The sequence below is a fragment of the Euprymna scolopes genome, chromosome 14 (genome assembly GCF_053919585.1).
Source record: "Euprymna scolopes isolate OS-2025 chromosome 14, ASM5391958v1, whole genome shotgun sequence".
NCBI lineage: Eukaryota > Metazoa > Mollusca > Cephalopoda > Sepiida > Sepiolidae > Euprymna > Euprymna scolopes.
This window is the reverse complement of record NC_136495.1, coordinates 3,085,945-3,100,000: the sequence shown is the minus strand read 5'-3', so window position 1 is coordinate 3,100,000 and position 14,056 is coordinate 3,085,945. Positions and strand designations below refer to the sequence as shown.

Genomic DNA, 14,056 nt, shown 5'->3' with positions numbered 1-14,056 from the left:
ATCTGAGTGCTGTTCAATGTTACATTCATTGGTCATCCTGAGAGATAAGTAGAAATTGGTAGAAAGAGGGGAAGTAATTTAATTAATTAGATATGAGAAACAATCCATTTATATGAATTCCCTGCGTAATAACTGATGGGATTTTGAAGTTACTTTATAGCAGCGTAGGTAAATAAACGAATCGTTTTCTGAAGGTCAATAGTTTAGTTATCGTATTTTTGCGTTCGTTGTCGTCTTTGAAAGAATTCAGTTGAATAAGGGCCAAGTGTTCAAGGTTATGCTGTTTACACTCTTGTGCCACAAGAGAACAACAAACCGTTTGTCGATTAGAGCTTCATTAAATAATGGTGGCTTGTGCTAATATACAGGAGTATATAATTATAATCGATCAAAGTTGCTGACCTTACCTGATAAGTACAAAAAAAAAGCAATCAAAAAGCATAGAAAAATCGATATTTCGTCATCCAGAAAAGAATAAGGAATCTCTTTAAGCATAATTCATCACATATCAAGCATGGGAGAAAGAAAAAATGAAATGAATTGGTTTTAAGTTTAATGATGCTAAAGTCATAAAAAATTGAAAGTAATAAATTTTATAAAAAAAGTTTGATTACTTATGACGACATAACATCATAACAATTAATTGCTTACATTAGGTTAATATACAACCACATTGAAGTATGTTTGTTCAGATTTTCTGCAATAGAAAGAAGTGCTACTGCCCTTATTTTTGAAAATATTTTATGAAATCGTGTAGTACTTTTCCATATCTTTAACTAATTATAAACGGTTATAAAAGTTTTTACTTATGTTTGTACTACCATACGTATACATTTCGGTTGCAATTCGGTCTTTAGCTTGTGCCCTGCCAGATAAAATGTCTTTGTTGAGAATCCACTATGAAAGGTAGGATAAAACTTGTGTGGCACTGTCCAAACATTTGATAGCACACACTCGATTGAAAGGTGTGCCACGGGTAGCATTAACAAACGACTTCAGGTTTTATATCAAAGTTAGACAAATTTTCCATACATTTGAAAATATTTACAACTTATTTATTTATCTATTAATTTGTTTATTTCCAAATAATATATGTCTACATGATCTAAACAACTGGCAAACATATATACGTGCTTATTTATATGATTTAAACATGGATGGTCTTATGTGAGTTTTTGAAGCATACTGTGTCTCACCTAAAAGAAAGGAAATGTGTCATCTAGTTACGCATACGTTAGAGTGGAAATGTAAAATGAAATAGAAATAAAGAAAAGTGCAATCTAAAACATAAATGATAAAGGAAATACAAAAAATAAATTTGCGAGATGCCATGACAGTTATATAACTGGGAGGGGATTGAGACTAGAGGGGAGCGATGGCGGTAACTAAAATCGGGTGATATTAAAATAGAGGAATGCATGAAGGTGTTTTTATGCAAAGGAGTGTAGAGATTGGGGAAACCTATCAAAATGACATACAATAATGGGGGGAAAATAAAATAATAATAATAATAATAATAATAATAATAATAATAATAATAATAATGATAATGAAAATGATAATATAAATAATAATAATAACAACAACAACAACAACAACAACAATAATAATAATAATAACAACAACAGCAAATGCAGACTATGTGGACAAAGAGACGAAACGATAAACCATATAGTAAGTGAATGCAGCAAACTGGCCGAAAAGGAATACAAAAACAGGCATGACCAAGTGGGGAGGGCGGTGCACTGGGAATTGTGCAAACGACTGCATTTTCAGCGTACAGACAAATGGTACAAGCATAAACCCGCAACAGAACTCGAAAACGAGAACCACAAAATCCTATGGGAAATGGACATACAGACGGACAACCCCATTCAAGCAAGAAGACCAGATGTAATAATTAACAAGAAAGAAAAAACCTGTCAAATCGTAGACTTTACTGTCCCAGCTGACCACAGGGTGAATATGAAAGAAAAGGAGAAACGAAGCAAATACACAGAGCTAGCCAGAGAGTTAAAAGGGATTTGGATGATGAAGAAAATCAAAATAGTAGCGAAAATAGTAAGAGCAGTAGGAACAATTCCGAAAAACTTCGAAAAAAGAATGTCAGAAATTGGAATCAGAGGAATAACTGCAAAAGTACAACGACTAACGATAATAAAAACTACGGAAATATTAAGGAAAACCCTTGAATGCGGAGAATAATACAAGAAGACAATATAACGAATAAGCGTTACATGGAATGAAGAACACCGAAGCTGCATATCTACAAGTTCTACATCCCCATTATCCATCCCCCCACTGTTTCATCACCGCTCCCCCCAATAAAAAAATGATACCAAGGAGCTGAGAAAGGTCTAGAAGGACTGAAAGATCGAGGGAAGAGCGCTAGCCAGACCTCGGCTGGGCAAGCGCAAAGAGAACTGGGACTTTGGTGAGGCTGAGTGCTACTCAAATTCCAGTATAAACAAATGGCAACTGCCAGCGAGAAATTAATGGTAAGAGGCTGTTGCGATGATGCAAATTTATCTGCAAATGCTATCGAAGGAGGTGGAGAGAGATGGACGTCTGGAGAGACGTGTTGTCACTCAGGTTCCAGAAAACACCACAGGTTTCCAATCAAATCGTTTGTTGACTTGTGTGTGAGCCAATAATAATATAGCATCGTGTATACAGATGAGACAATATATACACATAAACGCAATAAAAAAAAACATATAAAACCCATAGAGAAAATATGAGGGCCCAAGGTGGTTACAATAATATATCAGGTCCAACGGTAGCATATAAACCATACATACATAGCACACACACACACACATATATGTATATATATATATATATATATATATATATATATATATATATATATATATATATATAAAACCGTAGAAAGGTTTACTCGACAAAAGCAAATGTTAACTTCAATCTAATAAAGACAGTTGCATCCTATTTTTAAAATATAATTGCCAACATGAGGACACATTGATTGCCGAAGGATTTGTTTATGCTGGGAACTTGTTTAAACTGTAAAAAATGTTATAAAATTTAGGGGACATACTTTCATATAACCAGCTATATGTATACTTAGAAAGCGTTGTGCATTTATTTTAGTCACCTTATTAACACGTCAAAAGCATTTTTATATCTGAGATTCTTCAATAGTTTACGTAATTTAAATGCAATTTGAACATGAAAATAAAATAGCATACGGATTTTAATCCAAGTAGTAATCAAAAACTTCCATGAGAACAACTGAGGAAAATCAGTTTTAAGTATTTAAAACAAAACAGACGAAAACGACTACGGAACTTTCTTACACGAATTTAACCAATACTTAAGAATGACCATTCAAAAATTGGAAAAAGATAAGAGCCAAGTACGTCCTAGGATGGAGTACTGTTGCCCCATTTTGGCAGGTGCTTTTAGAAAAACTTTATCCTGCATCAACAAAGTTTAAAATAGACTTCGTAGTCTAGTGAGAGATACCCTTTGCTCTTCCCTTCAACTTCTTTCTTACAGAAGAGACGTTGCGAGTCTGTCTCTGTGCTATCCTTACTTTCATGGCAAGTACTCGTATGAGCTCCAATACACGGTTTATCCTCGCCACACTTTATCGAAAACACTCGTCGTGCTAAAATCATTATCAATAATTTTCTCCCATTCTTTATCTGAGCCTTAATTTAAAAGTAGATTCCATAAACAAAGCATATATTCGTAAAACTTCAGCCCTGTTTGCCTGCTTTTCAGTTGACTATACTTTGATTATCTTAAAGTCAAACGTAAATAATTTCTTGATTTGCCGTCCCTTAAAGTAACACAATTTTCCAAATTTGCACTACTAACAATAACTACGAATCCCATTGACTACTACATTGACCCTTATCCTTGAGTGGCCTCCTGACCTTGAACAGTGATGGCGTCTATGTAAAAAAAAAGGGTATTCAAACCCATGTGAAACGTCTCTCGCCGTTTGCTATCTGGCCCAAACTGTTATACGTCTCTCCCCGGCGACATACGCAGCAAAACAATTAGTTCTTCTCTGATTAAAAGAAGACAGTGATAAGAAATAGAGACGGGTGTAAAGAAGGGAAGAGAGACATGCATATACGTTTAAAATAAAAACAACTGAAACATTATCAACGATGTCATTATGCAGGAGTAACGTTTATCTCTTTTACACCCGGTTTCATAAACACATTCCGATCAGCAGTCGTCGTCTGTCAATCTGAACTCCAGTTGATATACGCTAACATTTTGAAATATCTGCACGAACAAATATCTGCGTATCTTCCCGTGAATATAGGACAAGTCTAGAACAAAAGTTTATTAATGCGAAAACTCCAGCTCCCTACAAGTCAGCTTACCATCTTCTGGGTTTGTCCTTTACTCCTGATCTAAAATTGAACACGTACATCAAGCATGTTGCCAAGGTCGCTGGAAAGATGGTGGGATCCTTCTACCGCTCCAGAATATATCTCACTACTGATGCAATTCTCTATCTATATAAAAGTGCGTCCAAGGATGGAATACTGCTGCTATATCTGGGCAGGAGCTGCTAAAAACAGCCTATCCTGCCTTCACAGAGTACAAAATAGACTTCGTGGCTTAGTGGGGGATGCCCTTTTCTCTACCCTGCAACCTCTCTCCCACAGAAGAGACGTTGCGAGCCTATCCTTGTTTTATCGTTATTTCCATGGCAGGTGCTCGTCTGAACTCCAATCTCTGGTCCCCCCTCGCCGATCTTTCACGAAAAACACCCGTCTAGCTGAATCCACTGTCAAAAATTTTCCCCACTCTTTATCTGTGCCTAAATCAAAACGTGGATTCCATGAACAAAGCTTCTTTCTTAGAACTGCACGCCTGTGGAACTCTGTTCCGTCTGCCTGCTTCCCACCGGACTACAACTTGGATGTGTTCAAGTTCAACGTTAACAAATTCCTAATGAACCGCCCCCTTAAGTAAACACTTCATCAAATCTCCACACTAACGTAATGTACTTGCAATAACCCTTATCCCTGAGTGGCTTCCGGGCCTTGATAAGTAGTGATCAATGTGTAAAAAAAAAGTATCACATGCATTTTTGACAAAATACGTGCAGAGTAAAAGTTAAGGAATAAAAACATATAGAATCATTAAGATCGAAGGAAAAAAACGCGTGGTGAGTTTGAAGAAATGCTAGACAAGCACGCGAGTTTTCTCTCATTCCCCGTTTGAAAGGATAACGTTTCCTTTACAAAAAATTAAAGTGGATTGCAACAAAAAAAAGGCAGGAAATGAAAAAGATGCGAACTTATTGTGTCGTGTTGTAAATACGTGTCGGCGACTTGCGTGTGAGACGTGACGAAATATATAATCTTTTTCTCTCACCTTAAAAGTACGTTTCAAAGTTTTATTTTCTTTACGAGTCCTTACATGCAACGTTTTGTGTATTTATAAAGTAATAACAACGTTACACATTTACATTTCTGAAGAGAAAGATGAAGCAAAAATAAAAGTGCATCCCAATGTCAACCTGTCCGAAAAAAAAAAGATATAAGACCAAACTATTGTGCGGCATTTACAAACCTCTGTGGTGAAATAGTAGGATTTTACTGACAGACGAGTGTGTCGGAAGATTAATCCTACAATCTCTAGACTCTCTTCATTCGTGGACCATAAAACTTAGGTGCAAAAATAAAATGAAAGTTCATGGATAACGTACGCATCAACTCTAATCCCTTGAACTCTTTTTGCGCTAACCAACCTGTCATAAAAATTACAATTTCCAACATGCGGACGTTACCCGGGATAGATTATATAACAGTTATATCTCCTTAAACTAAAATAACCCTCTGCTGAGCCACCTCAGCAGAGGGTTATTTTATTAATATAAGAGGAGATAAGATAAGGTCTAGACGTCCTGGGGTCTAAAGGCTTTTTGTGATATCACGATATTTCAGAAAGGATATAGCTTAAGTTTGATAATTTTTCCCTTTTTAATTCAAAGAAGTTACACGATTTCTTTTAATAACGACTTTATCTATCCTTCAGATTCTATTCATTCGTTGAAGTTGAATTAATCGTAATTTCATTCAACTTTTAAAATTTGTTTGGTTTCAACGACTTTACTTTCGTCTCTCATCCATCGCGTTGTTAAATGAAGTCTTATATATGCTAATGTCGTCCATCCTCAAATGAATGCCACTTACCGAACGACGGATGTCTCCCTTGTTTGCATTTGTAAATTACTTGGTTGAAACCCGTTATTGATCTTTAAGTTAGGAAAGCCAAGCAAATACTCATCATGTTAGATTTCGATTTAAAAAGGTGTGCAATTGTTTGTTCAACCGGGGTAGAACTTATTAAATGCGTCATTGCATGGATATTAGAGGCTTAAGCAATCGGCCGGTCAAACTTCAATTTTAAATGGCATTTACATTGCTAAATGAGCAAATTTAATAGGAAGATATGTCTATTTATGTAATGTATATTTACATTATATCTATTTATATAATGTCTTTTCATATCATGTCTACTTATATATTGTTTCTATATATATATATATATATGTATAGGATACCTTCATAAAGCAATTTTGGAGCACTATTGCTCTTCTAATTCGCCGTAATATTTTATATAGTTTCATGCAAAGAGCGTAAAGATAGGGAAAAAGACTTCTGTGAAAATTCTACGATTTTGTAAAGTTTTCTGTTGTCATTAGAATTCAACTAATAAATATTCGCAAAATGGACTTTAAAGAGGGCAATATTGGTAACTTCTATTATTATATTAAAAAGTCACGCCTAGGTTCCGAAACGGTTAAGCCTATCTTTTGATAATTTCACACAAAGGTAATTTATATTTCTGGCGGTGTTCTTAGATATGTTTAGTACAGAAATCCATGCGATACGTATTCAAAATCGAACAATCCGATCATAAAATTTTTTTCTTATAGATAAATAAGAATTTTTACAGTAGAATATTTTATGTTTCCCCAGCGTAACCTTAACCGGTGTAACGTAAAATATTGTCCCTTAAGATTCTTCTTTTTATATATAAAAGAAGAAAGACAATTTTTAACATCGTCAAATCTCATCATCAGCTTACGCGATATTGTAAACAAACGGAGGCAGAATTTGATGAACGATATTATCATTATTATTTTTATTTATTTATTTATTTATTTATTTATTTTGCGAATTAGTCCACCGGGCAAATTATTTCTCGGTACATACAGTATCGGCCATAATATAAGGAACGGAAAAAAATTACAATTATTCATGTATATTTAAAAAATTAGGGCATGGATTTTTCTGAAATACTCAGAATAAACAAATAGAACCAATGTGTATAAATTAGTACCAAAAAAAAAAAAAAATTACGATTCAATATTGAGAAATATTTTAGTTTAAAATTATATCTGTGGATTTATCCTGGCCAAAAGTTAAGGAACGAAATAGAAACTTTATGTTTTTTTAATGCAAATGTTTTAAAAAATAAATTCATTCAATATTTAGTGAACATCCCTTTATTCTTTATGACCTCACTGCATCTTCGACCACAAGATTGGATTAGTTTCTTGCAAAATTCAGGATTTATCTTCTCCCACTCTTCCTTCAATAAATCCCACAAATGACTTTGATTTGGGGGATTTCTCGTCTGTGCTCTTTCTCCAATCATTTTCCAAACATTTTCTATCGGATTCAGATACGGACTCTGCGCTGGCCAGTCCATTGCTCTTGTTTCTTCTTCCTCGAGGTAATTTATCACTTTTTTAGCTTTATGGCAAGGGGCGTTATCTTGTATAAAAATGCTTGGCTGATTAGGTGAAAGGCGTAAGCTCTCAATGACATGTTGTTGAAGGAACTGATTATAAGTCTCCGCATTTACCCTACCATAGATTCGAACTAGAGGGCCAACTCCTTCCGAGGATATCATACCCCACACCATTACACTTCCCCCTCCGAATTTAAGTGTCTTTTTAACACATTTGGAGGATAATCGTTCACCTGCTTTACGCCGTACATGCTTCTTTCCATCAGATCCAAAAAAAATAAACTTGGATTCATCACTGAAGTGAACCATAGCCCATTGTTCATCAGTCCAGACGACATGCTCATGGGCAAACTTCAAACGGCTATTTTTGTTCTTCTTGGAGATCAAGGGTTTAGATACTGGCACCCTGGCATGCAATCCGGCAGCTGCTAACCGTCGAGAAACAGTTTTTTCTAGATATATTTTTCCCAGTCTGTTCATTAAAATCACGAGAAATTGATGTTGCGGATTTGAATTGGTCACTAAGAGCCTGCCTTACCATAATCCTATCTTCTTTTTGAGACGTTTTAGGGGGTCTGCCGGTTTTAGGGGATGCTTCTCATGTATTTTTATTCTTATATCGAGCTATCACATGATGAACAACACTTTTTGATCTTCGAACGATATTAGAAATTGTCGAAATTGATTTCTTTTCTTTGTAATTGTCTAATATTAATTTTTTTTCTTGAAGAGACAGAGTTTTGCGAGTCGGTGACGCCATTTTTCTTTGTTGTGCTTATCAGCAGTTCCAATATTAAAAACTAGCTATTAATTATAAATTTTCTATTTCGTTCCTTAACTTTTGGCCAGGATAATTCCACAGATATAATTTTAAACTAAAATATTTCTCAATATTGAATCGTAATTTTTTTTGTACTAGTTTATACACATTGGTTCTATTTGTTTATTCTGAGTATTTCAGAAAAATCCATGCACTAATTTTTTTAAATATACATGAATAATTGTAACTTTCTTTCCGTTTCTTATATTATGGCCGATACTGTATAATATTCAATAGAAGATTGATTCTATAATAATATATAGGCAATCTGTATAAATTAACATATTATGTTTAAATATATTTTACAACGGGGCAACGCCGGGCGTTCAGCTAGTACTTTTTAAAATTAAAATATTTGTGATTTCTATTGAATTTTATCTATCGTTCTTAGACACAAATCCGGCTATATTGTCCGATTCTTTTAATTTTCTTAATGTTCCTTAAGCTTAATCGTTAACTATTAGGTTGTAGAATCAATATCATGTAATGAATGTGATTAAAATAAGAATAAAGCTATCCATGAAATTTAGTAGAATTTTTTCCCTGATTCGCAAATGGAAACATAAAAGGGGTAAAATATTTTCGATTCGTGGAATTAATTTTACCTGCCTTAGGACGGGTAATTATAGGATAAAATAATGCGCAAATTATTGATCCAAAATTACAATGCCCTACATTGAAAAGTTATTTACATTTACATACTGTTGTAAAGTTTGTTCACTGCAAGTTTGAACATGTACATAATAGGAATTATCACAACAGCAGTTTACCCTCTGGTCCACGGAGTTGAAACACAGGCAGAAACTGGTTTCTTTTCTTTTATTAAGACTAAAATTACGAGCATATATATATATATATATATATATATATATATATAGGACAACAAGAGTATGAAATGAAGACACAAAACTATATATAGGTAGATATAGAATGGATCATTTATTGAATAATGGAATACAGGCAAAATTTGGGGGATAGAAGGGACTCTTTATGCCAGGACATTTCGAAGCCTATTGCTTCTCATCAGAAGAGTAGAGAAGGTGCTAGGTAGCATGGGGGAGATTCGGCGTCTAGAGTAAGGTTCATTAGGGATGAAAAAGATTAAGAGGAATTATAGAATGTTCGGGGAAGCTTTATTGAATTCTAAATAAATAAGGAGAAGCTTATTATATATAGTATGATATATAAGAATATATATGGGCTTTAATATAGTATTGAGATTAAGGGGTATATGTATTATGGTTAAGTGGAATTGATCTCTCTCTCTTTTCCTTTTACATTAAGCTATATATATATATATATATATATATATACTAGCAAAAGTACCCGTCGTTGACTGGGTTCAAAAACAGCCTACGGAAAATGGACTCTAATTTATGAAAGTATGATAGGTTATGAAAAGCAAGGGTTGTAAAGAGATAGCTTCGAATTTGGGGGTATCAAAACCAAAGCAAAATATGATGAAACTAAAAATAAAATAGATAACCCCCATAATTTATTATACCATACCTGTTCACACTGAAACACTTATCAGAATATTGTGTGGATCTATATTAAAAAACCTTGTTAAACTTTGTGGCATATTTCCATTCTACGGGGTTCAGGCGCGAACTAACACCCCATAATTTTATCATACTATATTTCTTCAAACTGAAGCATAATTATCAAATATACTTACGAAGATAGATATGAAAAGTCTTTATTAAAGTTTGTGCTTATTTCCATTCCATGGAAGCCAGGCGCGAACGAAGACCCCCACAATTTTATTATAGCATCCATATTTAAGTTAAAACATACTTATCAAAGTATTTTTATGTACATCTATATCAAAAACACTTGTAAAAAATTTTTTTATTTTAATGTTTAATTTTTTTTTATTTCCATACTTTGTGAACCAGGCGCGTACGCAGACCCTCCCACTTTTAATGACTCATTATATGCCAGATTAAACATACTCATTTCTGTGTCTCGATACATCTTCTATCATTATATGTGATCCGTTTTCTATAACAGTCAACCATATAGGAGCCTACTTGTGACCAGACACACACACACACACACACACACACACACACAGACGTTCAGCTTTTATATATATATATATATATATATATATATATATATATATATATATATATATATATATATACTGCTGATTTGCTCCAAGCCTGCAACTTGGCGTTGGTGTGAAAAACCCCACGAAGGATATTTTTGAATAATCGACTAGAATGAAAAGTTGCATATTTCGTCTAGGCTGGGTTTATTATCTAATTGTGAAATAAATATATACACAATATACTTAAAGCAAAATAAATTGTTTCGGACGAGTGAAATAATCTTGATCATACTGTTCAACAAAATATTTGTTTCTGTGTTTTTCTTCAGCTGAATGCACTGAATGCAAAAAATCAGATCAAGTTTTTTTAACTATGACCACGTGTCGTTTTTAACGTTTTTGTTCACAAAATACGCATGTGTGGAGCATATTTGGAGAGCATATTGGGGGCAAGATTTCATCTTTTAATTGAAAATGATTATTGTAATGTACAAGGATTATGTCGAAAAACAATCAGTTTGAAATCATAAAACCTAGATATCTTCCCAAATTTGGTGCTTAGCATACAAGAAGAAAGACTGGCCTTTGCGAAAGAAATTGATGCGTTGCAAATAAAGAAACGCAATTAACCACTCATCTGCTGAACAGTTGCAGAATGCTTTTCCAAACTTAACACGTTAAGCTCGGCTTAACTAGTTCACCAAGCCTAAGGGTATTTGTTGTAAAAAATCAGCTAATAATGCCACAAAACGAAATCGATTTTTCACAAATTATTAAAATCAATGTAGCACAAAAACCTGGGTTGATGCAAAGAAATGGACAGCGTTTCCTGATTCAGCTTTGCATAAATATCGTAAATAAATTGTAGAAATTAATGTTTACCCAGTCATGTATTTATTTTTTAGTATCGCGTATATTTATTTTATGTTTTGAAGAATAACGTAATTCATAAATATATAATTATTTTTATAGTTGACGTTTTAGGTTTTATTGAACAAAACGTCGGGTTAGGTCATTTAGTATGAACTGAATTCGATATCCAGTCATGACACACGTTTTATTTATTGGGAATGTATTATTCATTATTAATGGCAATATTGATCATTTCCAAAAACTTGTTAAATCTCGACAATCAAACGAGTTGTCGTACACTTAAAATATTATAATTGGCTGGAGTAAATAATCTAAATTAAATGTTCAATAACTCAATAATATATAAGCAATTTCAAATATATACAACTATTTGACTAAACTTACACAACCTGATTTTATTTTATACGTTCATATATTGAGTGATAGTGAAAGAGTTTGATTATTTTCGATTTGCAGTTTTTGGTACAGTTGAAAGATAATGTTTGAAACGCCAGACACTTTTCTGTCTGAAATTAGTTTATACACTTTTAATTTTGTATAAATAATTTTAACATGTTAAAAAACTGACATCGATAGTAACATTAGATCAAACATATTTATTTCAAATCCGCCATTAGTTCCATTAGTATATCACGCATTTAACTGTGATGCCGCGATGCACATACACATGTATACAATTTTGATTTTTAATAACTAAAAAGAAAAATTTGTTATTCGTAAGTAAATAGTTTTTATTTGTTTCTATGTTCTAATGATTCATTGCCTATCTATGCCATAAAGGAACAAGGGTTAATTATTTTGTCAAGGGGAACAATAATTGTGATCATGGTTAACTGGAAAGAATTGTATTATTCAAAGCAACGACTCAATACGCATTAGCATTAGCCTTAAAACGATTACGTTGTAGTAAGTAGGGAAGCAAATCCGATGATTTGTGTTCCACAGACAGGCACTTCTTAAAAAACTTATGTAATTCGTTTTTTTAGTTTTAGATAAACAATGGAGAAACGGAAAATTATTTTTAGTGGTTATAGCTTAACAAGAGTTTACATTAAATATTTTACCGGCAACCAAAGACTGGAGCTCAGTCTGAAATTAATATGCAAAGAACGATAAAGCCAAGATCGACTAGAAACGTGTTTTCTTGGGGAAAGGGACTGTAAGAATAGAAGAAAATATACTTCACTAGATTTCGAAATCGATTTCCACAATATTACCTAATGATAGATTCTTATACCGTTCTAGAAAGTATCTGACACTTAATGGGATTCTCTAACTTTATAGCAAAAAGATAGAGTTGTTCATTAGGTGTTAAGTACATTCTAGAACGGTAGAATTACCCTACCATTTTTCTACCGAACTAAGCAGCAGAGTTGATGTAAATCTCGCATTTCAAATTTTAAGTTTTAGCTTTTTCTTGTGTTCTAACAGTGTTTGGAGAAATTAGTAAAAATCTTGCTATTTTGTACATTTTCAGAAAGGGAAGCAATTTAAAACAGTTCATAAATTCAGCAACGACAGACGTAATAACATGAAAGGATTTGGACAATGTTTTTTTGTTTTTTTGTTTTTTTTTTATTACATTTTCACCCCAAACAAGGCACATTGACACTTTGGTGTAGGGGGCTACTATCAGGGGAAACATCTACTGGGGTACTATGTAAGGATTAGGGCAGCGAGATGTTGGTTCACGTTGCACTTGATCTTATGCATGTCAGTACAGTTGGGGAAGCAGTGACCTGGAATGGAATTCCAAAGTCTAGCAGTTCTGGGGAAGAAACTACTGGAGTAGAAAGATCTTTTACATCTAGGGATCTCTACAGTGTGGGGGTGGGATTTTGCAGCTTGTCGGGTCTGTCGAGGGTGTTCACGTCGTGGGGGCACAAGTGCTTGCAGTTCTTCAGAGCATTCACCATTATAATACTTGTAGAACAGGCAGAGGGATGGAACGTTTCGACGATGGGACAGAGGCTGAAGTTTAGATGCCAGTTTAGGGCCTATCAGATTTGCGATTCTCTTTTGAACCCTGTCAAGGAGCGATAGACTAGTAGCCGATGCACCGGCCCAAATATGACAGCAATACTCCATACATGGGCGATTAGTGGCCTTATAGAGGTACAGGATACTTTCGGGTGTTAGAAGTTTTCTAGCACGGTAGAGAGAGCCCACCTTCCTTGCAGCAATACTCCATACATGTGTACGTGAATGCATTTATCTTCTAATATATTAGATGTTAATTTCATATTTTTCACATTTTCAGATCAAGGCAACTGATCAAGGACTCGATACTAGAAAATGACTTCCTTAAAAATCTGGACCAAAACCAGGTGCGAGAAATCGTGGATTGTATGTACGAAAAGAAAGTCAGAATGGGACACTTCATCATTAAAGAAGGAGAATCAGGCCAACATCTTTATGTCTCAGCTGGTAAGTGTTCACTTGAAGCGGATTAAATATAGGTAATTTAGTAATTTGTTTGTTTAGATGAAAAGTTAGAGCTAAACCCGTTCGGACATGCGCTAAACATATTAGAGTTGTTTATCGAAACC

The 14,056-nt window shown here is 34.0% G+C and overlaps 1 protein-coding gene across 1 annotated transcript in view; it reads left to right on the top strand.

Annotated features, from left to right (window-relative positions):
- Positions 1–14,056, top strand: part of LOC145292845 (cGMP-dependent protein kinase 1-like) — a 736,944-nt gene that overhangs the window by 385,039 nt on the left and 337,849 nt on the right. The window contains exon 2 of the mRNA XM_080138892.1: positions 13,768–13,934. Within this exon, the coding sequence (XP_079995018.1) occupies positions 13,768–13,934 (167 nt within the window). The remainder of the gene's footprint in view (positions 1–13,767; positions 13,935–14,056) is intronic.